The 27,435-nt window shown below is 39.4% G+C and overlaps 1 protein-coding gene across 1 annotated transcript in view; it reads right to left on the bottom strand.

Annotated features, from left to right (window-relative positions):
* The window catches only part of LOC121954272 (lysyl oxidase homolog 2A-like), a 38,982-nt gene extending 14,512 nt beyond the window's left edge, over nt 1-24,470 (bottom strand). Inside the window, exons 1-6 of the mRNA XM_042501650.1 lie at nt 24,347-24,470; nt 22,284-22,597; nt 18,983-19,158; nt 7,014-7,222; nt 2,693-2,909; nt 1,064-1,247 (exon numbers count right to left, since the gene is read on the bottom strand). Of these exons, the coding sequence (XP_042357584.1) occupies nt 1,064-1,247; nt 2,693-2,909; nt 7,014-7,222; nt 18,983-19,158; nt 22,284-22,566 (1,069 nt within the window). The 5' untranslated portion in view covers nt 22,567-22,597; nt 24,347-24,470. The remainder of the gene's footprint in view (nt 1-1,063; nt 1,248-2,692; nt 2,910-7,013; nt 7,223-18,982; nt 19,159-22,283; nt 22,598-24,346) is intronic.
* Nucleotides 24,471-27,435: the final 2,965 nt, after the last annotated feature.

Below are 27,435 nucleotides of genomic sequence, written 5' to 3'. Positions count from 1 at the left end.
TGAAACCCCCACTGATACTAGATATTTTAAGGCCATGTTCAAAAAAATTGCCAATAATCTATCATCTTTATTATTTTTTAGATTTAAAAAAACCCTATAACAGAGGGGTATCACGCTTCTCAAAATAGATTTTTCGACTTGACTTTCGATTTTAAGGTCACAATGTGATTAAATGTTTTATTTAGGCATTATTCAGCACTGAAAGCTAGGCTATCGTTTGACAATCTAAGTTTTGATTCGTAAAGATCAACAGTTTAAAGGTTTCATGCCTTGACAGCTATCATTTTCATATTCAGATTCTCTTTATAGAGAAAGGCTACATTTATGTGTGAGCATTTGTCTGCATGTCTATATGTGTACATAGTATTTTTTTGTACTAGGTAAACTATGCAGTGGTTTAAATTGTGATTAACAGTTCAACGGCCCTTTGTTTTCACATCATCCATCAACCTTTATTTTATTTATATATATTTGTAATTGTTTTTTACTTTTATCACCGTTATGAGCATCATTGTATTTTTGTCTTCTCATTTCTTTAAATCTATTTATTTATTTTTTGGGGATGGTGGCAGGGCAGTAGATAGGCCACATGGTATCAGGTGTGACATAGCTCGTCTTATTTTTTGGGTATGTACAGCGCTATATGGTAAAATTTAAATAATTTATTTTCAAATGTAAAAAATGTAAAAAACTTTTTCCACCAGTCAATTAAACAACCTGTTAAATAGAGGAACTACTTTTCTGAATTGTCTCAAATATATCTCTGGCATTCTGTACTGCAGTAAATTGGCCCAGCCAGTTTATCGGTCTAGTCCATATTATTTCCCATGTAAAAAAGTAACTTTAGACTCTCTACATATATATAGAATTTCAAGGTTGTCTGTTAATATATAATGATACGTCGATAAATTTAAAAAAAAAAAAATATTTGAGTATAAATTCTGTTTTCCAATACTTCCACCTCTAAAAAGTCGATTTAAAAAAAATCATTTTACTTTTTTTTTTCTTTCTTTCACTCTCTTTATTAGTGTACCATTATTTACAGTATATAGTGTGTCCCTACCTTGTCCCAGTCGGGCGCCAGTCAAGGCCTCTTTCGCGCTACCAAACCCCAGCTCTCGACACACCACAGTGGCAGCTTTAATGTTCCAGTTGTCGTCACACACTGTTCCCCATATTCCATTCTTCAAAACCTCCACTCGCCCCTCGCCAATCATAGCTCCACCTCTTAGACGCACCAAGGGTTGCTGTAGAAACAGTCCACCACAGCTAAAATGAGTGAAAATGCCACAGAGAACAGTCTTGCAAATTATTAAAATCTAGCTGAATTAACTGGATTTATTTACGTCAGTTAGTCAGCTCTTAATTAAAACTCTTAAAGTACAATATGCAGCAACATGTGACTAGCTAGTGTCTTCAGTAACCTCTGTATAATATGTACAATATATGTAATCAGCCATGTCCTGAATAATGATTTCCTCATGATCAATACACAAGCAGGCTTACTATGCTGCACACATTGCTCATAACCTCAGAGATGTAAATAAAACAGGCTGAATGTTCAAACATACTTGTCACTCCTGGTTTTATTTGGTCTATATCAGATTATCATTGTTCCTTGTTTTGGGGGATTGAGAGAAAATAGGTGTTACCTTGGTAATAACTTGATAAAAATAATAAACACCCAAACAGAATACTGCCAATTTGATTGTATACATGACAGATGTGTAGCGCTCATCCATGCAAGTGTTTCCAGATGCTTGACTTCAGAGCCACTTGATTCATAAACAGGAAATGTTATAATCCAGGGCTGGATTCATATCAAGAACTGATTATAGTACTGTGTATCATGTGCTTGCTATTTACATAAAAAATGTTCATGTTTTTTTTTTTATAGTGCAAGAATAATGCACCAATATATCTGGGGAGCAAGCAGATTTTGAATTGTACCCTCAAATTTTCACTATAAAACCACATGCACAGTTTTCTTCTGGGAATAATTAATGAATTAATTGAAGATGAAGCAATAATAATTTATTCAAAAAAATGTCAAAAACATCTGCAGTGTAGAACTAATATCAGCCATATGCAATCAGAAACGTAGTTGTTGAAGTGTCGGGGAGTCTGTTGATAATTGTTTAGTTTAAAGTTGTTCTCCCACAATGGATAACTCAGACCTCCAGATGGGATCAGAATATATGACTGTTTCTTCCTTATTAGAAACAGTCAGTTTTTCCAAACATCTGATTCTGCTCAGTCTAACAAAATCACCAAAATCCAGTGCACTCATTGACCTTAACTGTCCTCCCCCACATGAGAAGCTGCCTGCAGTCACACAGCAATTTGTTTTTGTATTCTGTATGTATTCTATTCTGTATTTTTAACAGTCTCTGTCATGTATTGCAGTTTAAGCCTAGTTTTCCCTCCTGTATCAATATTTCAGTATACACTGTTGGAATTAGTACGCAGAATATCTTCCCTTTCACAAATGCCACCAAGACAGATCCCTGCACATTTACTTTCCCTACTTCTAACAGCCAGTAACTTTAATGAGGTGTCGCACATGACAACATTAACAGCTGAAGATCCCTGCTACCCACTTTAACACTGAAATACATGCAAACTTTACACAGACATGAATGGAGCTGAGTTTCAAACACAGGACCTTTTTGTTGTTGCTGTGCTGACCTACCTCCACCCTGTAGGCCTTCCTGTAGCCAGCGCTGACGCTAGGAGCAAAGGCACGTCCAGGCACACAGCTGATCACTACAGGCATGCCCTTCTCACAGGTAAGGTTTCCATTCAGCTTTATCTCTCCACCCAGCTTACAGTCAGACAGGTCGGCCTCGTTGCCTGTGCAGTTGACAGAGAAACCCCAGTAGTTCTTCTTACGACGGCTGGCCAGCAATCTGAAAGAGAATGATACATGAATACAAACTATTAAAAACGTTACTGTGTGCTTTATCTGACTATTTTTATAAGATTACATTACCACCAGTGGTAAACCCCAGGCAAGACAATCGTAAATGGACTGTACTTGTATAGCGCTTTTCTCGTCTTTTGATCACTCAAAGCTCTTTCACACCACATCACACATTCAATCACTCACACACACACATTCACACATTGGTGGCTGAGGCTACTGTACACGGTGCCACCTGTTACTCAGTAACCATTCATACACACGCACACTCCGATGACGCAGCATCGGGAGCAATTAGGGGTTCAGTATCTTGCCCAAGGACATTTTGAAATGTTGCCTGGAGGAGCCGGGATTGAACACTGACCTTCCAATAAGAAGATGACCCGCTCTACCTCTGAGCCACAGCCACCCCAGAAATAGAAAAACTTGGTAATGGTAGAGCGTACTGATGGTTTTATAAGGTTTTTATTTTTTGTTTCACCATCACCAAATAGTGCAACCTACTTTAACACTTGGTCTGGTTAAGTGTGAAAAGTAGGTTACATTCTTTTCTTGTGAGTTTTATTAGAAATATAATATCAATACTCTGCTCAACAGTCATCAGAGCATCATTCTCTGTTGCCTCGCTGTAGATCTAGTTTAACACAGAGGACAGGAGCATTGTCAAGCAATGGTGGCATGAAATTCACTACCAAGTTTTTTGATTTCTGAAAGTAATACAGTGTGTTTTCACATAAAGTTCAGATTATATTTATTTACAAAAGGAATAGTGTAGATCACTATATATGATGTGTACTTCTGATAGTTAAATATGAAATTGATTTCAAGCGGTCTATCTTGTTTTTCTTGAAGTTTCCAGGTACTGTATTTTCTTAACTATTGAAGCAATAAATCCTTATGTAGAGCTACTGTATATATCAGACAGCCTTTAAGTTTGTGTTGGTTGTTGCTTGTTCAAACTGCCAGTAAGAATTTTATGTTATGTATATTTATGTAATCTAGTAAAAGAAATATTGTTAATGAAAACAGCAACAGGAAGAGTAGCTGCTGTTTAACACTGAAGCTAATGGGGATCTTAATAAACAAACCGCTTTCTTTATATCAAAAACACACCTTCCAAACCACCATAACAGCTGACAGCGCACACGCCCATAAATAAAATCAGCTCTTACACAACTGAACAGTATAACCATAGACCATATAAATATATACACAAGTAAATCACATTACTATTTACACGAGTGAAACATGCATATCGGCATCAGTGATGTTTACGTTGTTGACGTACGTCAGCAGCTATTTTTAGCTTGAACGCTGCGACAGCTAACCACTTCAATTTGCACTAATTTACCATAATGTCAGTTAGAAAGACACAACCAAAAACCAAAGAAACTTATTTAAACCACACCTTACGATGCTCCCACGTCAACGGGGCACTTTATTCGGTAATAAACAGTTTTACATTTGAGCACAAACATTTCGGCGTTTACAACTCCATTTTCCTCAAATGTTTGAACCGTTAAAAAAAAAAAAAAAAACCGTTTCCGCCTAGGCGGGTTCAAAATAAAGGTCCCGCCAAATCAACCGGAAATTGGACTTTCAAAATAATAGGTTACAGGGAGATTTATCTTAAACTTTTACCTTACTTACAGAAATTCTTTACATTTTAAGGGTCATTTACACCGCCAACCATATTACAAAGCATATTATCATTTTTTAAGTTAAATTTTAAAAAAATGAAGAATGAAAAAAAAATAAAGAATGCAAGGATTTTTTACAACCCTTGGGTACCCAAGGGTATGATTTAATGCCAAAACCTGCAGAACTTTAAACTTCCTCCAGAAGGCAATCCATCACAGTGAACGTTTTGTCAGCCTTTTTCGTTGTTGTTATTTTAGGTTATGTCATCACTGCATGGCAATGCTGCTGCATAGACTGTTATGAAAAGTGGTCCACTTGGTGTGTTCAAGTGCTGATGAGAGGTTCAGACTTTTAACACTTAATCATCACCAGCTGAGCCACATTTCCTCAAGCACATCAGACAACAACAAAGAGGAGCTTCAAAACAGTCTGCTGTGAATTTAGTTACATACTGATGTGTGAGACTTTCTATGTGAAGTTTTGTATTAAAAAGGGTATTTTCATACCATACTACAATTGCAGGTATGAAAATCATCTTCAAAAGTTAAAAAAAAAAAAACCCCACTTGGTTTGGAAAATGGTTGGCAGTACTGCAGCATAATCAGCACATAAAATATTTTACTATTCTTTTATCGCACTTCACAAAAATATTAAGCAGCGGTTTTAAAGGGATATGGGTGTTTTAGTTATTTATTGTGAAGAATTCAACAATAACCACACCACGCTGTGAAGCACAATGGGGGGATTGTTGTGAGAGTCCCTCACTGTCACGACCCCCATACTTGAGTGGAAGTCATCAACTAAGGGTCACTGAGGTACCCGACAACAGAGGGCCTTGAAGCAGGTCGGGGCCGTGGAAGAAGCAGACCATGTAATGAAACCAGCATGAGCAACATTTACAGCCCTTTAGTTCTTACAGCTTATCCAGATGCTGTAAACATTATGTAGCTACAAAACAGTTAAAATGCAAGAACAACCGGTGGGCCATGAAATGTGATAAGATGCTAAATGTGATTGAGATTTTTAGATTTCAATAGACTGTTATCAGCATGTTTGGTTAATATAGTTGTCCTCTGTTGTTCTAGATAAAAGAGAGATTGAACGTGATCTTTCACCTCAGTAAAAAAAGTGAACCATGTGAGACCACACACTTTAAAACCACAAAGGCTTTGTGATCTTAAGTGATAAACAAAAAACAAAGCTCTCCTTGCTGAGCTGACGCTTCTTACGCTGTGGTTTCTTCAGTTTAAATGCATCAATATGTAAGATTAGCATCAAATCAGATGACTCCATGTCTACCAAAACTGTAAAAAAAAAAGAAACCTTTTTAATTTAAGTCATCTTCTTTGCCTTTTTCTAACTACATCATAAGCATCCCTAAGCAAGCCAGAAGCATCCATGTGAATATCAAGGTGCAAATCTGACCACATTATACATGATCATCCCGTCGACTCCAAATATTTGTAAACAAATGCATTTCTGACGTCTCTCTGGTTTTAATTTGACTGTGGTTGGACGATGGTACTGGGAGCCTTTCATTTGAATTCAGAGACTAACACTGACTGAATGTGCATAATGAATAGAGTAGACTAACATATGCAAATATAGACTCATGAGCTTCACCAAAAACCAAACCAACAAAGAAATGTTCTTCTTGAGGGCAACTAACTACATTTGTTTCTTTAAACAGCTGAATATTAGACGAATGTTAGGGTGTTCTCTTTCATGCAGTTACCAGATCAGGAGATTTGCTCATGTGGTTATTCGCTCATGTGCCGTAAGCATCTGTTTTGTTTTGAACTTCAGTTGCAACCATGTGAGCAGATAAAAAAATTGTACATAAACAAAGTGTTCTAGGAAAAAACTGGCTTTGTGTTTTAGGCTACATATTGACATTTTTGCTAAGAAGGAAACAATTAGATACAGCCAAAAACAGCCACTGTTTCACAGCGAGTTGCACTAAGTTGTTTCCCAGCATGGCTCATCCTCTAAAACTTCCTGTGGCAGTGTTTGACTTCTTGTCAAGAATCTCTGAGCTCGAGTCTGTTTAATCTCAGTGTGGAAAACGGATGAAGGGTTGAGTGATGACTAGTGTAAACATGCATGGTTACGTAACGTTTCTCAACATTGGTTTGCTATGATAAGACGTTCCTGAATACATTGAAAATCAACAGTTAAAAAATCCATTACCTTCTAGGAAATGCAATATTTTAAACATAAAAAAAGTGTTTGTATCATACAGGAATGTGTGGTGTGCCTCAAATGATAGCATGTGTTTTTGACACAGTGTGTTTCATTATATATGTAGCACGAGTATATTCCAATAACCTAAACTGTAAACAACTTAACTAAAAGCTAAATGTTTATGTTTTGACTTTGTACAGACTCTCATTACATATAACTGGTCTTATTTAAACCCTGCTGCTGGCTCCGGGGCAGCATTACTCACTTGTAGGGTCGGGTGTTGAAGCGTTTCTCCCCGGGGAAGCCGTACATGCCACAGATGACCCTGCTGTTCTTCTCCGTCCACTCCTCATTACAGATCTGTCTCCACTTGCCTCCGTCTTTCACCTCCAAAAAGCCCTCAGTGATGGGAATCCTCTTCCGGTGAGAGTATGTGGCCCTGATCCTCACATCCTCCACCTGCACTGTCAAACCCTGAGAAGCAGCAGAGGAAATATTTCATCATGGCATGTCATATTACAAGTAACGTACAGGAAGTTTGACCTCTTTAAGAAGACGCAGTTTTTCAGAGATCATCTCTGCCAAACAAGCCTCACAGTCAAAGGCCACATTTTGGTCTTTGAAAAGTTTGGTCTCATTTTAAAGTGGAGCAGCTTTAGATCAGTTCTATACCTAATGTGTAATGATCCATTAAATTGAAGCACTATACAAAATGAACTAGTCCTTTCTTGACTTTGAGAGGGAGTTTGGTCATTTTTACTTGGTATTTGTGCTTCTGCCGGAAGTAGGCTACCTGATTAAATCATCTCCTTTTTTGCGTGTATTGTTGTTATCTCCTACTTTGGTGTGCTGCAGCCTACAGTCAAAGTCAGTACAGTTTAAAGCCCAGTTATTAATGACACGGAGGAATGATTTGTGGCTGAACAAAGCTGTCATGACATGACACTCGCAGATGGCAGTGGGGGATATTATTTTGTTGTTCACATAAATTTAATTTCCAAAAAGCAGGGCTCGAGAAAAACGGCCAAAAACTTAAGTTAATGAGCAGGTACAAGAAGAAAACAAAGACTAATCAGCAAATGGTCTCTGTGATTAGAAAGAATCATCGATATATAAAAAGGCCTTTGAAGAAGTTCGGTATTACATGTTGCGAATGACTGAATTTGAGTTCATTCAAAGGTAGTGTAATGAAAGGCTTAATGACTTTAAAACAGTTCAGTTATTTTTTATAGTGCAGATTTATTTGTTTCCCTGGCACAAAAAGAGGTATAAAAACACAGAAAAACAACAATATAAAAACACTGGCTATTGGCAAAATTGTTATTTTAAACATCAACCCAGAATTTTACAATCGGTGCACCTCTAAACAAAACATCAGTGAAGCTGTGGCCGGTGGAATTGTCCTTCCTGGCTCCCTGATCTCCTCAAGATGGAGGTAAAGATAAAAAAAAAAACAGGGATTAATTCATTTTAGATTGTTCCTAACTTTAGTGAATCACAACATATTGGGTATGGAATTATTTGGCAGATGCTCCAGTTGAAAATAAGACCAAACCTTTATATGGATGTCACATTTTGAGACACAGCAAAGGCAAAAATGTGGCCTGCAACAGACGTTACGGCAAGTTCTTAGATGAGACGATTTCTGGAGAACATGCTGTCCCTACCAGTCAGTTAAGAGGAGTCGGCATTCAGTGATGGTATAAAAAAATCAATAAAAATGAAAAACTATGAGGCTGATTGGTCAGGTAGAGCAAGATTAGTTGCAGACAGACAGAAACACACACTGACACACTCACACAACCCGATGCATGATCCCCACCAGTCTAACGCCTGACGGAGATAATAAATTGTGTGCTGTCAAAAAGTCAAAATGTCATTTAGAGGATATAGTTGGTTTTATTTCTGCTCTGGACTTTGCATGCACTGTTCTTCTTGATATACTTTAAACACAACACAGTCTATGAGTTATAAAACAAGAACATATTGTGCATGAATCCAGAAGTGTTTCAGAAAAAAAAGAAATTCCAATGTGGCAATGTGTGCACATGTGCTTGAAAATACAACAAGTCACATAGAAAAATCTGGAGATTAAATCTTTGTTTAAACTTGTTAAGTGTTGCAAAGAGGCCCTAGCAGATTGGATGAATGTCTGGAATTTTTGCTTCATGTTTGTTGCATGTTCAGAGCTGAGATGTGAGGGCCTGTAAGTGAGTAGGAGGACAGCATACATCTAACATTACAGTACAGAGCTGTCAAAACCAGCAAACGTTGTTTGGGTTTCCACGGAAAAAACTTAAATGGAATAAATTGTAATTCACTAGTATCTTGTATAGACTCCTTGATGAAAAGTCACTGGATATTCACAAATGACATGAAATAGATCAATGTCATAAATTTCACTGGGCCAAGAACTTGAAATGAACCAGAGCGCAAAAGAAGAAACTAGTCTTTGAAGTGTGGAAGAATCCAGCTAAAAGTCTCCTCAAAGACTTGTCACGTAGCATCTTGGATGATTAGAAAAAGGCAAGGTAATGGCACTGATAGAAGTTGAAAAACAAAAATGTTATCCATAAAATTCTAATTGTAAATCAAAAGAGAATAAAGACAGAAGCTGCTGCAGAGTTTAGGTTAGGAGAGTGTCTGCAGGTGGTCCACAGTGCACTGACTATAAAAGGGCTGTAAAGCCAGTTAGTCAGACCGAGGGTCACCAACCACAGTATCATGTGTCCTAAAGACCCCTAAATCAGGATGGAATGGTAACCTTTGACCTCCAGCGCTTTATGGGATAACAGCTACCTAATGATTCTGCCATTGTTCGTTTGCCTCCCTCAGCCAAGTTCTGCAGTTTGTTCCTGGCTGGGTGCGAGGTTGCACTGCGGGTGCCAGAAAAAGCCAAAACACTGAGCTGCTCAGTGGTATGCTGATCTCAGTAATTTTGTAATGGCCTGCTTCTTTAACTCTGCAGAAAAAGCCAACCTCCAGGCATGTCTCCCAGAAATATGAAGCATTTGCCAACAGGGTGGTTTCCTGAGATGGCGTCAGCTTGAGGGAATGTTCAAGGCTGCAGGGTGTCTGAACACTAAATACTGCAGAGCAGGAGGAGTCAGACTGTTTCTACAGTGACCCCAGTCCTCCCACTGACCGCAGCGGTTAGAGCGGGTAAAAACCACTCTTTCATGAAGAGATTCCTGCTGGCCGTAGCATGACACCATGTTTTCCGTCAGTGCCTGGCAGGATGGGAGGGTGAGGAGACGTGATTATGATCAGGGATTCGCTGCTCTCAAATTAAAACCTATCTTTAACCCTTTGAAACCTGGAGCAACATAGCATTCCTTATACTGCTTTCAGACACCTTTCACAATATTTAAGCCTTTGAACCCTGAGCAAATTGGTGCAATTTCTTTTAAAAACATGGGAAAAAGGCAACTGAGTAATAAATGTTTCACAAATTTCACGAAATTAGTAGATCTAGAAAACTATTTATAGAAATTGTAGGGAAAAAACTATATTTATGATCATCATAATTACATATTTTAAATTACATTATACAATTATTATAATTTTGTAGGCATTTTTTCCAGGTTATTTCTGTGTTTTGGTTTTTCAACTTTCTCTCTATGTACTTTTAGTTAATTTCTTGCTTATTTTGTTCACCTGTTTTTGAAAGAAATCAAGTCAGGTTTGCTCTGGTTTTAAGGGGTTAAAACATGAAAGGATATTCTTTATGGTATAAAAGACTTGAAGCTTCTTCAAAACATGTAACCCAACTTCTGAAATATGTAAAACTTCACTCATACAGAACATGGAAACGGAAAATGTGAGTAATCAGAGTGAAGCCAGGTGTGAAAACAGAAACACCAGGTAGAATATGGGTACAAGGTGAGCATGAAAGGGGGCACTGAGATGGGTCTGACCAGTGTTGAATTTGGCTCACAGAGAGGAAACTGTCCGGAGTCTGAACGTGTGAGGCTAAAGACAAGAAGACAGATATCCACAGCTGGGATAAATGCCGCCCCCCCCCCCACCACCGAACCCAGACCACCAGACATAAACTCAGCATAATCCTGTTTGGCAGAGGCCCAAATCTACACACTGGTCACTTTTAAGCACTCTTTTGCGGAAAAACGTAGGAAAATTAATACACAGCACACAGAGCATGGCCCAAGATGATATTTTATCACATTCTAGTGAAAATATTGTAATATCAATTTGGATATTCGGAGTTAGTGGTAAGTAATGTCTGAAATACATGAAAAGATTCTTGGGTTTTAAAGATAAAAAACTACCAGCAGCTCTAAAGTTCACAAATCCACAAATAATATCTTGTTTGTTAAAGAAAAATGACATGCTGTGGTTAGGCTACCATTTTGGCAACCGGATTGGCCTAAATGTGAGAATGTGTGATGAGTGCAGGCTTTCCACTCTGCAGACATTTCTATAAGGTTGCTTCATTTCACAGTCACTCCCTGACTATGTGCACTGTAGTGGGTCATTCATTCTGTGGCCTTTCTCTGTAAGTACTCTTTTCCTGTTCTAAGTAAATAAATCATAAATGGTCAATATTTGATATATGAAAGGTTTAGACTGGGCTAGTTGGACTTAACTACAGCATGACTGGCTGTAATGGAAATATTGGTTTAAAAAATAATTCTTTGCCTTGTTTGTAAGGGGTTAGTTACAAAAAAAGAAAAAAGAAAACAGTCCTTATTTACCTCCTTAGTTCGTGAAGTGAGCTTTGACCATTACTGAACTCTTTCTAAATGGAGAGCAGACTTGTTTTTCTGAGCAGTCCCCCTCAGTATGTAGATTGTGTGAACATGAGACTGTGGTCTAGCCAGTGTGTCTGACTAATGCTTCCACTACTGTGCATTTCTTCCGTTATGTTCAGCCCTACAGCCTCACTGCACGTTTCTCTACACGTGCCCAGGGTACTCACCCACCTACTCCCGCTCCACCTTACAAAACATGGCAAGTATGAATGATAATCACGCCACAGTTTAGATGAAAAGCAGGAGAACAGCACGGCTCTTTCAAATGACTTACACATCTGCCCCACCCCACTTTCTGCCTCACTGGCCCCAAGTTTGCTTGACTGACTTGTCTGAGGAAGTGTGTGTACGTGTCTGTTCGTGTGTGTACGTGTGTGTGTGTGTGTGTGTGTGTGTGTGTGTGTGTGTGTGTGTGTGTGTGTGTGTCTGTGTGTGCATATAGCTATGTGCTTTGCATCTGGAATATCTATCAGTGAGTGTACTGCTCCCATCATGACAACCAAAAGGAAAAAGATCCTTACAATAGGTAGAGTGGACACATGCACATACACACACAGCTTTAAATTACTTGTAAAATCATATAAATTATATATGGCCAATATTTCATGTTGAAATGTTCATTCCAGTTTGTATGCTAAGATAAGTGACAGCTGTATGCAGTTTTATGTGTTATGGCCAGACATGAGAATGGTATCAATCTACTCGTCTAACTCTCTGTAAGAAAAGGTATGACTTAAAAAAACCAGTCTATTCCTTTAAGTTAAAGGGAAACCTATTATGCTTTTCATTATTTTCTGTCATATATAATTTTATAAAATGATAACTTAATATCAAACAGGGCAAATGTTCAAATAATGAGGTAAACAAATTTAAAAATAAAACCTCAGGCTTCAGACTATTCTGAGTAATTTTTTTTCTACTTTCCAGATAAGCAGACGTTAGCCGGTGGTGGATTTCTTTGTATGATCACCTGCTCCAGGCAAACTATGGCAAGTGTTTTCATTAATATACTGCTACAGGTAGCTACATGCTAACATCAGGGATTATGAAATCTTGGTTCACAATGTTGTTGATTTCTCCCCAATAATTCCTCAGCTGCAACTACACTGCTACATGCAGCTACATGCTGACATCATGGAAAAATATATTCTTGGTCTGTGATATTGTTGGTTTCTCCCAGATTTTGTACCATATCCCTGCTGGAACATGTCCGGTAGTACTAAAAAGCTGTTATTGGTGATTTTTCACAGGTGACAGTGCAGCTATACTGATTTAAGGTCATTCCCTGTCTGCAATAACGTTACAGAGACTTAGAAGACCGCAAACTCTGACCAATGAGAGCAGACTGGCTTTTTCGGAGGGGGGCTTAAACAGTCCAGCCTAAACAGAGCATTCTTAGACAGAGGGTGAATACAAGCGTTCCAGTTAAGAACGTACAAGGAAAATAATGTGTTTTTTGACCATTAAAGCATGTAAACATGTTTTGGTAGAAACCCAAAATATAAGTCGGAACCTGAAAATGAGCGCAATAGGTCCTCTTTAAATAATTTATATTGAAATTCTGAAACACACCTCTACATCAAATTGTGAACTAGGGCTTTAGATTTTAAATAAAAACCTTTTATCTCACATTTGAAAAGCTTAAATATGTTATATCTATGAGTCTTGATGCATATGTGTGCTGCACGTACAATAATTCACATTTACTGAGTCTCAATGGTATGCCCATAAAGTGCAGATATGTATTATAAAAGTCTGGATTTTGGACACTGCAGCCTAAAGGACAGCTCAGGCCACAGTGTGATCCAGCTGTTGAACATGTGGTGGATCTGTCTGCTACTCTATCCACAAGAGAAAATCCGCCCTCAGCCTCCTGACATGCATCAACCTTTTCTCCCCTCGATCACTCTCCTCCTCTCAAGCCTCTTGCATACATCATGTTGGAGGCAAATCCAACTTTGGCTCAGGTTTCTTTTTGTTGTATAGCAGCAACTGTGAGGAATTCTTGTAAACTGACACCGTCGCGCCTGATGGAGAAGAGCAACCTTTACCCTGTTTAGATGTGCAATGGATCAAAAAGCTTTTAACCGCTGCATTCTGTTATTACAACTGGCTTCTGACGTCTGTGTGTTGATTCTGGATGTGTTTAGTTGAAGTAAACACACAAAGTGGTGTGGTGGGCAAAGGCAGCTGTTGGTGGTGCTCCTTTTTTTCATCCCCTCAGGAAGAAAACTTCATCATTCTTCAAAAGATTAACCCATCTAGACTTATAATCTATTTATATTTATGTGAGAGGGTCTGCAAGCAGTAGTGTGTGATTTATCCATTTGAAAATTGTTTATTTTTTCTACCTGCATTGGTTTGTGACTGAAATGCTATAACCAACTGGATATTTCTCTTCCGCAGGGGACAGTGTGGAGGATAATGCCAGCAACGCCAACTTTTCGGAGAACATTGTTAAGGACATCCCGGAAAAACTCCTATCAAACCATGAGCCTATCATTATCCTTAAATAAATGATATGCATTTAGTTATGATCATGATGACACATGCAGCGTGCTTTTCACATATAAAGGACTGAACGTGGCAGAGTTGGTTGAAAAGCCCCCACTTACAGATGATAAACAAAGTTTCCTGCCATCTTAGTGTTTGGTTCTGCTGACAAATGTATTTGCTCACACTGACTAAAAGACCAAACCCAAGCTCATAATAAAAGTGACTGTGCCTGGTTAGACAGACAAATAAAAAGAAAACCATAAAAGCATTAGAGGGGCATTAGATGCTGCATGTTAAAATGATTAACATTATTCACAACAATGAGATAGTCAACCAGCAATGCATGTTATGTGGTTCTGTGTCAGGAGTGTTGCATAACTAGCTTTCAATGGTAAGAGACAAAGCTTTTGTCTTCAGCTGGACAGTAGTAAAGACTGACATTACTTTGATAAAGCATGAGTTGACATGATTAGTCGTTAAAGAGGACCCATTATGCCCATTTTCAGGTTCATACTTGTATTTTGGGTTTCTTCTGGAACATTTTTACATGCTCCAATGGTCAAAACACACTTTATTTTCCCCCTGTTGTCTGTGCTGGAACCCCTATATTCGCCGCCCTTTGTTTAGCGCCTGTCTCTTTAAGCCCCTCTCCTAAGGTCTGCTCTTATTGATCAGCATTTGCGGGTCTTCTGTACCTCACCATCCCTGCACTGAAACTGCAGGTGTTGAATGACTGTAACACACTTTCTACCTTGAAAACCACTTTTAAACACAAACAGACATGTTCCAGTAGGAATGTGATCCAAAATCAAGGAGAAGTTAATACAACGACATGAACAAATAAACCAGATATGAATGAATGAATATCTGTGACCGAGATTAGAGATTTCCCTGATGTTAGCATGTAGCAACATGCAGCAGTGTGGGCTACTTGAAGGAGTGTGTATGGGGCATACACTGTTTATAAAGATGGACAATATGACAGTTAGAGAGTAACTTTTCAATCTCGATTGCCCCCTGGTGTCTAGCTGCAGTATAGGTCATAAAGCCTGCCCCTCCATGCTAGTGAATGGGATAAAGGCCAAGCTAAAAACTCAACATACACGCCATGTACATTTTTCCCAAAGATGGTTTTTGTCACTCAAGGTAGTTCTCATCACCTTGATGTTTGTTCAAGTGATCATCTTTATGATAAGTTCAGTTTTAATTAGTTATTTGATTCTATAAAAAGGGGATTTTCCGCCACGATTGACAGCTGTGTCAGCCAATCCATGCGCTTGCATTCAATGGGCTTCTTGCAATTGGTTGAATGGTTATTTTGGTGAGAATGCTCCCACCGCAGAGATCGCTACCGTGTAGACTCTGGCTCCGAATGACTTCACCAGTGCAAAATTGCAGTGGCTGCATTTGGGAAATTTTAACTTCACTTTAGCACAGCGGAATTAAGTGGGGAAACATTATCCATCTTTATATACAGTCTATGGTATGGGGCATACGAACTTTTAAAAAAATCTGTCATGAGCTGAAATCAGCTGTAACCAAAGTAGAAAAAACATATATTTGAAACAGAGTATTGAGAATGGTCTGAAGCCTGAAGCTTTTATTCACAGGGATTACTTTTACATATATTTACCTCATTATTTGAAACTTTGACCACCTTTGATATAAAGATCCAAAACTGCACCATTATATATCAGACAGAAAACAAGCAAAAGCATCATAAGTCCCTTTAAAATGATACCTCTGACAAGGTCCTGGTTGTGCTTATCGGGTAGCACATCTTCATATGCCAGTGCCAGTGAAAGCCTCTGTTTTCATTTATAACAGACTGATGTTTTCATGGGACTATTATTTGTGGTCAAAGCTGAACTCGCCAGAGGAAGCTTATAGTCTTATTTTCACATATTTCCATAAACTCCAATGCAGTCTCATGATGTATCTTTCACAAAAACAAAATCATTGCTGTTTGAAACAACTTTGTGACCTGTAGATGTACCCTGACATAAAGTATTGGAAAAAGACAAGGTGCCTACTAGAATATATTCCCAGTAATACAAACTCTGTAACTTTCACTTATATCATATCAACATGAACAGACACATCCCTTATACTACAAGCTCAGAGTTCATACAAAGCCCCTGGCATGCCACACTCTTCATATATCAAACATATGAGTTTTATCATCTTGAAAGCTGGAAAGCATTCACATAGAGAAATTGCGCAACTCCTCTGGCATTGACCTCTACTTGGACTGTAGCGCACATTTGGTTAGGGTGTTAACTTTCCAGATTGAGCACAGAATGTCAATTCATGCTGTGAATAAACAGAATTCAAGGAACAGTGCTGCCCATTGCTGACGTCACCTCGAGTACGGTTAAAGAGGTGTAGCTACACCTTTTCCCAATCCACTCCCCTGCTACTTGAAAGGCTACGGCCAGACCAAGGAAATATTTACAGGGTGGGGGACCAGACTGCATTAACACACTAGAGACCCTAAATACACAAGACAGACAGGGAACAAGAGGGTGCTGCTTACATGCACAGCCTGTAAACGTAAGAACAATTTGAATACGGTACAGTAGTCTGTGATTAAAGATTTTAATTTGTCCTTTCTTCTACTCTTCCATTCCCATGACTCAACTAAGCAACAGAAAGACACACAGGGATTTCAGATGCTCTCCTCAGGCGTGTTGCCTTTACTAAACCCAGTAAAAATCACAGTCCAGTGCTCTGGCTGTTGTAAGGAGTCTGGCCAAAACTCCCACCCGACTTCTAGTATAAACAAACAAACTACTCTGGTATGAATGCAGTCATTAAGTATTAAAGCAACGGCCGTCTTTTGAGCTGCCAAAGAAATATTGCCTCATCTCTATCAGTCTGGTTTTCAGGACAGGGAAACCCTCCGTGTCTTTTAATAACCTTTTCTCAGACAATCTGAAATAATACCTCTGCCCTCCCCTCCCTCTCCCTTTCTCCTGTCATGTCCACAAACCCACACTGACTTTCCATCCGGTACAAAGGCGTTCTTTGCAGTCGGACAGGATGGTCTTCGCCTTCTCTGAGTCATCTCCAAAATCTCCCAGGCTGCCGAGTGGGGGTCTGGTGTGGGCAGGAATAGACTAATAGGAGCCTGGCTAAGTCATCAGTGCAAATGTTGGAGCAGACAACTCAACATTAGACGCTAACTTGTAGATTATTTCACTGGCTTCATGTAGTGGCAGATATGACTAAGTACACGTGAGAAGTGCTGTCTATTTTTTTCCAGACATGCTGATTTAGTGTCCGTTAGCCCATTTGAAAACAATTTTCATTACTAGTTGTATCCATTTAATCATACAGAGTGCAAAACACTGGATCCGGTTACAACAGCTGTTAGTAAGTAGTTATTAACTGAGCCTCTATACGATGTGTTTACTTGAACTAAATGGAGATCTGTGCATCACTTGATTAAAATCAGCTTGTACACATACTAGTTTGTACATAGAGATGAATAAAGAGCATTTATGCCCTAAAGACATCCAGCTGTAACTGTTGTTTAACTAGGTAGTCAGTTTAACTGACACTGAAGAGTTAAAGTGGTAATGGGATATGGTCTATACATCCGATAAGACACTTAATTAAAATGTTGTTCGATAATGACAATAAAATATAAAATTCCATTTCACAAAGACAAAAAAATATACCTCAAACTATGAAACAATCAGCCACTACTGTTAGACTAAATCACCAACTAACCTTGGTTAGGTTAATGTTAACTCTCATCCGAATACTACAAAAACTCTGACACATATTCACGTGTGTATAAATTAAGCAAGTTCTACCTATATTTACAAGGGATTGGATGATAAGTTTACTTTGTTTCTTGAAAGTGTAGGTTTTGGCAGTTAAATTACAGTTTCTGATGCTACAGCAACTTCCTGTTTTCAAAGATGATTCTTTTTTTTGATCCCCGCTACAGATTTACCCAATAACCCATTTACAGAGTAGCAGAGCCGTAACTGGCCAAGACATTTCTTAAAGCTCCAGTGTATAGGTTTTAGGGGATATATTGGCAGATATTGAATATAATAAGCATAACTATGTTTTCATTAGTGTATAATCACCTGAAACTAAAAATTGTTGTGTTTTTGTTCGATGTTTGATTTGAATAAGCTATTTATATCTACATATAGAGTGGGTCCTCTTCCATGAAGTTGACAATGTTGTCTTTACAGCAGCCCAGACTGGACAACCAAAACATTGTGTCTCTCAATGGGACTGGCCATTCATGTTTTTGCATCAGCCATTGTAGTATTCGAACACGATTGGCACATGGTAGCAGTTTCAGTTGGTTGCAACCTGCAAACCATCTCACTAAATTCCACATGCTAGACCTTAAAGTTTAAATTGTGCAACCACTACTTTGAAAAATAGACAGTATATACTGAGAAGTTTGCAAGGACCACGGGCAATCAGTAAATCAAAAAAAATAGGATGATGGATTTTTCATCACACAAGTTTTGGGCATTTTGTTTACGACATGTATCATAACAATGGTTAGATACATGTCGTTACAATGGCAACCCATAGCAGCTGAGAGACTGTTTAAAAGCAGCAAAATATTACCCCTCTTAATATCTAGAGACAGACAAACATTAAATTTAGTCCACTGATCTGTCTGTTTCGGTCTGGAAAGTTGGAAGGATTTGAAATAAATACTTTGAGCTCCTTGAAGCAATTCACTGTGATAAGGTTTTTCTTTTATCCACAGCCTATCCTACTTTTTATTGTGCTGAACATCTGTTCAGGTTACGTGTGCGCACATGAACCATGAGTGGATGCTACTGGAGTGTTATTAACTACGTGATCAAGCGATCCCACCCTGGAGTTAACATTTGAGGCAGTTTATGTGCACATATCTATTTACTATAAGTGTCCTTTATGTGTCCAGGTTTAATCATGTGTGTGTTGCTGCATGGGAACTTACCTCATCGCCGATGGCCTGGTTCCGAATGAACTTGAAGCCTGGAATGCGCTTTTGGGTGCACACCACTCCAACATCTTCTGAGTGTTTACAGTCTGACACTCCAAAGCCATTGGAGTGACACTGAGCCAGGCTCTTCTCACTGCCAGAGCAGTGCACGTTGTCTAGCCAGATACGGCCTGAAGCAGAGAGAGAGGGAAAGATATTAAGTCCCCATGACATAAAAAATACATTTTCTCAGTTTTAATCCTGTGTCCCTGTTTTTACTGATCATTTATCTCTAGATATATGCCAAATATATGTCCAAAAAATCAGTATCAGAATATTTTTTACATCAAAATACTATTATTATTATCTTTCTGTAAAATGATTTCAAATGTTTCATGGCTCATCCAGCACTCAGGGGTGTTTATAAAGCTTCATCCAATAAAAATAAGACGTTTAGCTAACCACACCGGTCATATAAAACTACACTGTTTGTGGTTTGCAGTAGAAAACAGAGCAATATGGAGTCAGATAGGAAGAGACGTGTGCTTTGGATATCAGCGGGTAAAAACTTTGTTCATTTTGCCTTTCTCCTCCTCTTTAGGGAAAGGAGAATGGTGTGTATGGCACTAACAGACCCTTCAGCAGTGAAGTCCATTCTAGCATTGTGGTGCGCTAAAATATCGGCCAACTTTTTAGTGGTCCAATCAAATGCAAAGGATTTGACTTAAATCCCTCTTGTATTTCTACACTACTCCAATATACAATTTCACTAAGAAATATGTCACAGAACAGAAGCTGAAGAAGCTCTAACTTCTGTTTCATGGGGATTTGGGCAAATGGTTATATTTGTGCTGCTTTCTGGGACTGCAGGACTTTGGGGGTTTCTTAAAGTTTTTGGGGGGAGCTTTTATGCCTTTGATGAATAGGAAAGACTTGGTGTGAAAGCGGGAGAGACAGAGGGGCGACATGCAACAAAGGGACGAGGCCAGAATCGAACCTGCGGCGAGGACACAACCTCTGTACATGGGGCACCCGCTCTAGCCATTGAGCCACCGGACACCCCAGGACTTATTTTCTAATGTATGATGTGGGTTAAATATGCACGTTGATATTTTATGACATTTATATTCCAATGTGTGGTTGACCCTTGCTATCAAAAGTCAAACCCCTTACAAGTGCAGCACTGGTGCAACACTCTTTCCACTGAGCCAGCCCCAAGCTTCAGCTCCCAATAACTTTGCCTAATATGGGATCCATTTGCAATAAAATATAAATAGGACCATGTCAACTTAAACCATGTCTCACACCCTTTTGTCATCAATGTCAGCATTTCCACAGACGTCCAGTCAAATGGACAGTAAATCTACTCACGTGGAGATGCAGTGTTTGGTCTCCAGCTTAACCTGACGCATTCTTTCAGAAGAAAAATCTGCTCAGTAAAATGTTGTCATGGCTGAAGCGGATCATCTGCCATCCAGCTGGCTGTTATAAACCAGCCATGAGGGAAACCGCAGAACAGTGACCATGGAAACCACCAATGGACTGCTCATCATTCTGACAGTCTCAACATGTTGCAGAGGAACATCCTGATCATACCAAGAAAGTGACTGCATGTTATATGGTCACATAGCCAGCTCCTGCCAGACAGATGATTACCTCTGGAACACTTTCATAACAGGAGCCAAGTCCTCTGGTGCTAAACTACAGCAGAGTTTCCACGTGAGAACCAGCTTTGTCTCAGTAATCCTTTGTCTAAATAACTAGTCAGCAATGCCAGCTGTGATGAATCTGGATTGGTGTGTTAAAACTATTATTCCCAAGTCTTATGGGAATGTAACAGGGAGCAGAGTGCACAAGGGAGCCATGATTGGGCTTTTATTGGCATTTTAAGCCAGCCACTCAAAATTATAACAAACTGTACAGAGCACATTGTTCCTAAGAAGATCTAAACAAGATGAATTTTGTCCAGCTGCATCTGGTCCTGTTTGGAGTTGTAGCTTGAAGCATAAATGTTTTTAATATTTCTTTTACACAAACATGTTTTCACAACTGCAAATAATAGCTGTGTAAGGGCATCTGAGGATGCCATCAACATCCCTGCAGGAAAAACGCTCTGTATCCAAAAGGGATGTCCTTGAAATTGTTATGTAGTCGTGTCTTCAATTAAAACCATTTGGTGGTTTCTCTCACTGGTGTATAAGTCATCATGATGGGAAATGGAAAATGCTCTTGAACACTTTTATAGCCACGTGTTTCCACCAACAACAAGAAAACACAGATAGAAGTAGTTTCCATTCAAGCACATGCACACAGCTGTATCCTGACCTCAGATAATCTCCTTTCAAAATGATGCTATTACAGATTAAAAACTTACTGACAGGAAATCTTTACTTTAAATGTTTGGTAATTATTTAATGATAATTGTGATGATTTTTTTTGTTAAAGAATAAACTTCCTGCTCCTCTTCTCATTAAAAAAATGCAACTCAACAACATTCAAAGTGAAGCAAATGTCACTTTGAGCCCCAAATCTTTATATATCTACGACAGTTTCCAAAATACAGTGCAAACAGATGTCTGTCTGCACAGCCAGTGCAGGCATGTGCATCAAACTGAATGTAAATTGCTTCTTGTAAAATGTTATATGCATGCAACATTATATGCATGGGGTGTATCACTTCATATATGTTATTTTAAACTGCTATAATTACTGTGGCGTTTTGGGAAGCAAGTCACAAAGTTAATTACTTTACTTTTGAAGTGGCTGGCTGAATGTGGCCCGACCCAGTGGGAAAACATGTGCCGTTAACAAGGGACACTGAGTTAATTAACAGCTACCAACTGACGTTTATCACCAGCAGCCAGCAGCTTTTGCACGTACAGACTTGGGAATCCCATCAGTGTTTTTACAGTGACGAAGGAATTCATACAGGACAAAGTGAAGGAGATGAGATTACGTCTGCGTCTGGTTTACACTCCCAGTATTCCAGTCCACCCCCCATGCTCAGAGCCGATTGGTGCGTCTCAGTTCTCCTCTAATGGGGAAACCAGTGCCTGAGGGGATTAGCAGTCAGACGGGAGGAAACGTGTACCTTATTCAAGGATTTCCATGGAATATATGAAACTGTATGAAGAAATGTACAAACTTTCCGTGTGTGTGTGGTTTGTCGGTTTCCTGAGCATGACACCCTATAACTCTCACCTCAGTTCCGAAACCACTGGATAGCATAATTTTGGGTTTGATTAGAAAATACAAGACTCTGACCAAATCCTGGAGACCAACACAGTTCTAATAAACTCCATGCTAGTTTTCTTACCTTCTCCTTTTCCATATTTGGCCGAGGGCAACCACGACTCAGCATTCATGAAGCCGAGCTCTCTGCACACTACTTGAGCAGCGGAGATGGAGAAGTCATCATCACACACCGTCCCCCACTCTCCATTGTAGAAAACTTCCACCCGACCCTCGTAGTGTTTCCGCTTCTCCCCGGCTAGACGTAGCTGGATGACAGGGGGGCTAGAGACTGACTGGGCGCTGCACAGTGTCAATGTGCACAGTAAGGTGGACAGGAGACAGTGGATGGCAACTGGGCGCAGCATTATGCAGGACGATGGAGGACAAGACAGTGATCTAGGGGGAGTTAATAAGACAAAAGACCATAAGCATCTGTAATAGAAGCTGTGCTGAGCTGTGCTTTTTGAATATTTCTGAATGAGGTGGACTTTAAACGTAACTTTTTCCAATACCAAAGGGTTAAACTGAGGGCTGCATGCTGCAGAGGCAGAGAGTAATTTGTGGTGAGTCGTAGTTTTGCCCATAATTTGAGCAAGTGTGCAGTTTCAGTATGAAGTCTTGTGCAGTAACAATTTGGTTTGGCCATCATCAGCTCCCAGAAAACCTTCACTGGCCTCTATGCAACCACAAGTATAAACTTGTGAATCCCTGAAAGAATTCACCACAGTTTTACAGTATATTAAGCAACCAGTGAAAATACATTTGACTGCCAATAATAGAGAGAATAAAGCGAGTTTGGAAAGGTTAAGGTGAGAACGAAGGTTGGGTTGCTGTGACAAGGATTCCTCTCTCTGTCAAACTGCCTAATGGAGAGCAAATGTGGGCTCCTGCAGGGTTGGGCGCTGCCTCCCTCATCTATCTGCTGATCTGTGCCTGGAGGCTGTGCAACAGCGGTTCAGAGGGAAAGTTGACTCCATATTTTAGGGGTAAACCATGAAAGTGTCAATGAAGGGCCCAGAAGCCCCCAAGGAGGAATTTTCCTGGAGGAAAGGGAGGGAAGGAGACCTCAGCGTCTTTACTGTGTTGAAGCGGAGTGGATGCTTTCTGAGTTGACGTCATGGTAACAGCCAAACAAACTGCAGAGTTTACATGCTTGAAAGAACACCCTGCAGCAGCACACAGTCAATGAAATATCACACTGTGTCAGATGTTACTCGTGGTCATCTGAAACATCTGGTTTACCTTCTAATCAAAGTTTAGCAGAGGAAGGAGCTACTTTAATTTGGCCAGCAAGTGAGAGTGACAGAATCAACAATATGTAGACTACTACTGTCTCAGATTTATGAAACACTTGAATTGTTTACAAAACCAGTGGAGACACACCCACCCCCAACAGAAGAATGTCCACAGCTGACACTTTCTCAGACTCATATTTACAGCAGCTTGTAAATGGATAGTGTAACAATGCAAAATGTCTCAAACATGTGGTCTTGCATGAGGACAATGAGGCCAAATAATAACTGAAAGCTCTCTGTCAGTGAAAGGTAGCTATATATAGGCAAGTCAACCGAGAGATGCAAAACTCCACATGCTGAATGTATTTCTTTCTCAGTCAAAGCCAGTCGTCTTGTATAGTTTATTGTTGAATCCAGAAAAGCACAAATCAACCATCAAGTGCCTGTTAAGCCCTGGCCAGCACAGCTCCCAATATTCACAGTGAGTGACAAAAGGAAGACCTCATCCTGAGTCAGCTGAGTCCTGCAGCCTCTTTGGGAAATTCCTTTACAATCTGCACCAGAGCAAGGCATACATAGTAGAGAAACGCTAATTCCTTTTACATTTGGGGATGTTATTTGGGTATTAAGGTAATGCAGCACACTGTAGTAGCCCATGTTCTGATAATGATAACTTTTGGGGGATATGACATTTTCATTTTAAACACACAGTTGATTGAACGTACAATAAAACTAGTTTTAATAGGACAAAGATGCATACATTTATAGCATTTCATGTTTTAATTCGCCCAAATAGAAAAAAAAAACCCTACACTTTGCAGAAGGTTAGTTAAGTCTCACACGTGCGAGATCTTATCTCCGGTTGACGAGCCTGACATTAGAAATCTTAGAGGTGAGAGGAAACACTTACTTTGACAGACGGAGAACAGGCAGTAAACTCTTCTCAAGACGCAGATTTTGAAGTTTTCAGCTTGGTGGAGAGGATGAGATGTGAAGCAGCGGTTCTTTGTCCCTTTAGTACTCTTCCTGGCTGTTTTCTCTGCTCCCCTCACAGCTGGCCGCGCGCTCCCGGCCCACTCCTCACCACGCGGAGTAGCCAATGAGAGTCCGCCTCAGCATCCTGGACCCGCCCACCTCAGCCCAATCACCAGGGTTACAAAAACACACTGCAGGCGCTCGGGACCATGGACGAAAGGTAGTAAATTATATTCAATGACATCTTACGGCTTTATATAGCCTCAAAGGGAGGACTGACACTCGTTTAGTGTTTGAATCAAGAAGTTTATTATTTACTGATTGTGGAGTTTTGTTTGTTCATTAAAGCATAATTACAGCTAAAGGGATCTTTATTGCACTTTCCATAAGAAAGAAAAACTTTTTTTTTCTTTTTTTAAAACCGGGCTGACGACGAATGTTTACCTAGAGCATATGCAATTATTACATAACAACCAAAACTGACCGCAGAGCTCAAAATCACAGCTCACTGAATACTAGCGGTTTTTTTTTTTTTTTGGCTAATGACTCAAATGCCTGCTTTATAGTAGATACTGCTGATTTCACATCGACTATTCTCAGAACATTTGAGATGGTTTATAGAAGTGAGACCAATGTGAGTTAAAGTCATATGTGTGACTTTCTGATCAGTTATCTCCTCATCTGTATTTAAAAAGTATAGCATTCTGATCATAATCATATCTGACAACCATAATCTTTTCAGAGGGAGGTCCACGAAGCAAAATCTTTTCAGATGGAGGTCCATGACCTAATGTGTATCAATCTAGGGGTCCTTGACAGAAAAAAGGGTTGAGAACTACTGTGTTAGATCATTGGTTTGGCTCGCCTATCCATAAAGACTGTATGCGTTTCCAGTAAACAAGCTCTGTCAAGTCCACTGGCTTTCTTCCCACCATACCAAAGGTGACTGTATAGACAAGACAACAAAACAAAGAGAGACATTTGTTTTCTTAAAAGCTTGTGGACAAAATCAGTGATAAAATGGTAGTGCATATTTTCACAAAGGAGAACCAAATGTACTCAAATTCAGATGCAACCAAGTGACACATAGGCTAGAAATTAAATATAAGGAGCAAAGCTTTCCAGGCTGTATGTGATCCTTCCCACTTAACCCTCAAGGAGGCATTGTAGACAAGTAAAAGGCCTTTACACACTAGAGGCCAGACATCTTTTTTTTCCCACCCAAAATCTGTACAGCAATTTGCTCTTGTTGATGCTAAATTATTCATCAGTCATCGTGTGTTGTTTTGACAGCTGTGTTATGACGTAAAGAACTTTTTACACATTTTGGACAATATGATTATGAATTAACCAAATGCCATGCCTGATTCTCCAGACTGATCTGTCAGAATAAACTCTGCCTAAGGCACCAGAAGGACAAACCCTGCGTGGTGGCGTGGTGTTAAAGGACACCACCATGTGGTAAGAGTGTTCCAACAAATATGTCCGATGTGTGAATACAATTAAGAACATGAACTACAAACCATATATAATAACAGTTAAGTTTCACATTTACTGACATAAATGACGTCAAACATGAAGAAATGACTAAAATTAGCCTGAACTTGTTTTAGATCGCTCCAGTTACTTACTTCAACTTTTCTGCTAAGTTGAGCCTTTTGAGGCCTCTATACTACTCCACTTCAATGATTGAATAGAATGAAATTTCACATTAACCTTAAAAAACCCCAAAAACTAATGCATCTGCATAGATTTATTCAGTATTTTTTTGTATGTTGGTTAAAAGTCACACATTTGACCTCTCTAACAAGATAACCGTTTCTAGTCTCCGTCTGCTGTATCTGTTACAAACAGATTTTGATTTCCTTCTTCATGGTTTTACACGGAGACACGAGTTTGTCCATCTGGTGGCACCCAGAGGCCTCAACAATAAAAACTTCAAACATGTTTGGCTACTGGGCCGTGTTCTAGAAAGCATCTGGGATTTAATGAGGATGAGCCCTTGTTTTGTCTGAGTAAACATCATTAAGTTACCTGTTGTTGTGGACAATGAGGTAATGAAAACAAGCAGTCAGCCTGCTCTTCGGCTAAACCAGGGGCATAAAACTCCTTTTAGTTTATGGGCCACATACAGCCAAATTTCATCTTGCATTGGCCTGACCAGTAAACCCATTGCATAATAACCTACAAATAACAACACCTAAAAAATGTCCCCTTCTTTTAGCTTATAGAAGTACGTTTTAAACGTCTGAGATGTCTTAAGAGAACTGCAATTTCAGCAATCGCTGTTTTCCCACATTTAGCCAGTCTACCACTCATTTTTCCATACATTTCCACTCCTGTGTAGTAATGCTGACATCAACGCACCAGGCTAAAGTGGAAGATATTGAGGAGGTAGTTTAAGTTATCTTACTAACCATTTAAATATCAAATGCTTTGGCTGTGCCTTAGCAGCTGGGTCCCATCAATATTGTTTTAAGATAACGGTGTGATACAGATTCTTTGGACTGAAGATGCTGTTTGACAATATTCTGCACAATCTTAAACACACAATAAGTGTTTATTGTTATTTCAGAGGACTGTTTTTGGTCAGAGTGGACAAGCCTCTGAAGCAGAATTTTACACAAAAAAAGGCTACTCACTGTTTAACTCACTCATGAAACCTGACACCTCTTAGTCTTCACAAGTGCATCAATATTAGGTGTGCAAAGCCAACCAGGCTCAGGCACGGGGGCTGTGTGTTACGCCCCTGTGCTTAACTGATTCATTGTGTAGTTAACTGTTAACAAAACAAACAGATGAAGGTATACAGGAGAGATTTTTTTTCTTCTGTCAGTCAAAAATGTGATCAACAGTTCTGCTCTCACCCAGCTGAGCAGGAGGGTTTGTCTTTGTAGTCAAGTTGCAACAGAGCAGAGGGACGTCAAAGCAGAACAAATACACAACTGCAGGTCTAGTGCTGATAGAAGTCCCAGTTAAAGTACGCTAGTTGTGATTTTTGTAATGTACAGTGCAAAAAAATGT

The sequence above is a fragment of the Plectropomus leopardus genome, chromosome 2 (assembly GCF_008729295.1).
Source record: "Plectropomus leopardus isolate mb chromosome 2, YSFRI_Pleo_2.0, whole genome shotgun sequence".
In the NCBI taxonomy this organism is placed as follows: domain Eukaryota; kingdom Metazoa; phylum Chordata; class Actinopteri; order Perciformes; family Serranidae; genus Plectropomus; species Plectropomus leopardus.
This window is presented reverse-complemented; position numbering and strand designations above follow the sequence as displayed.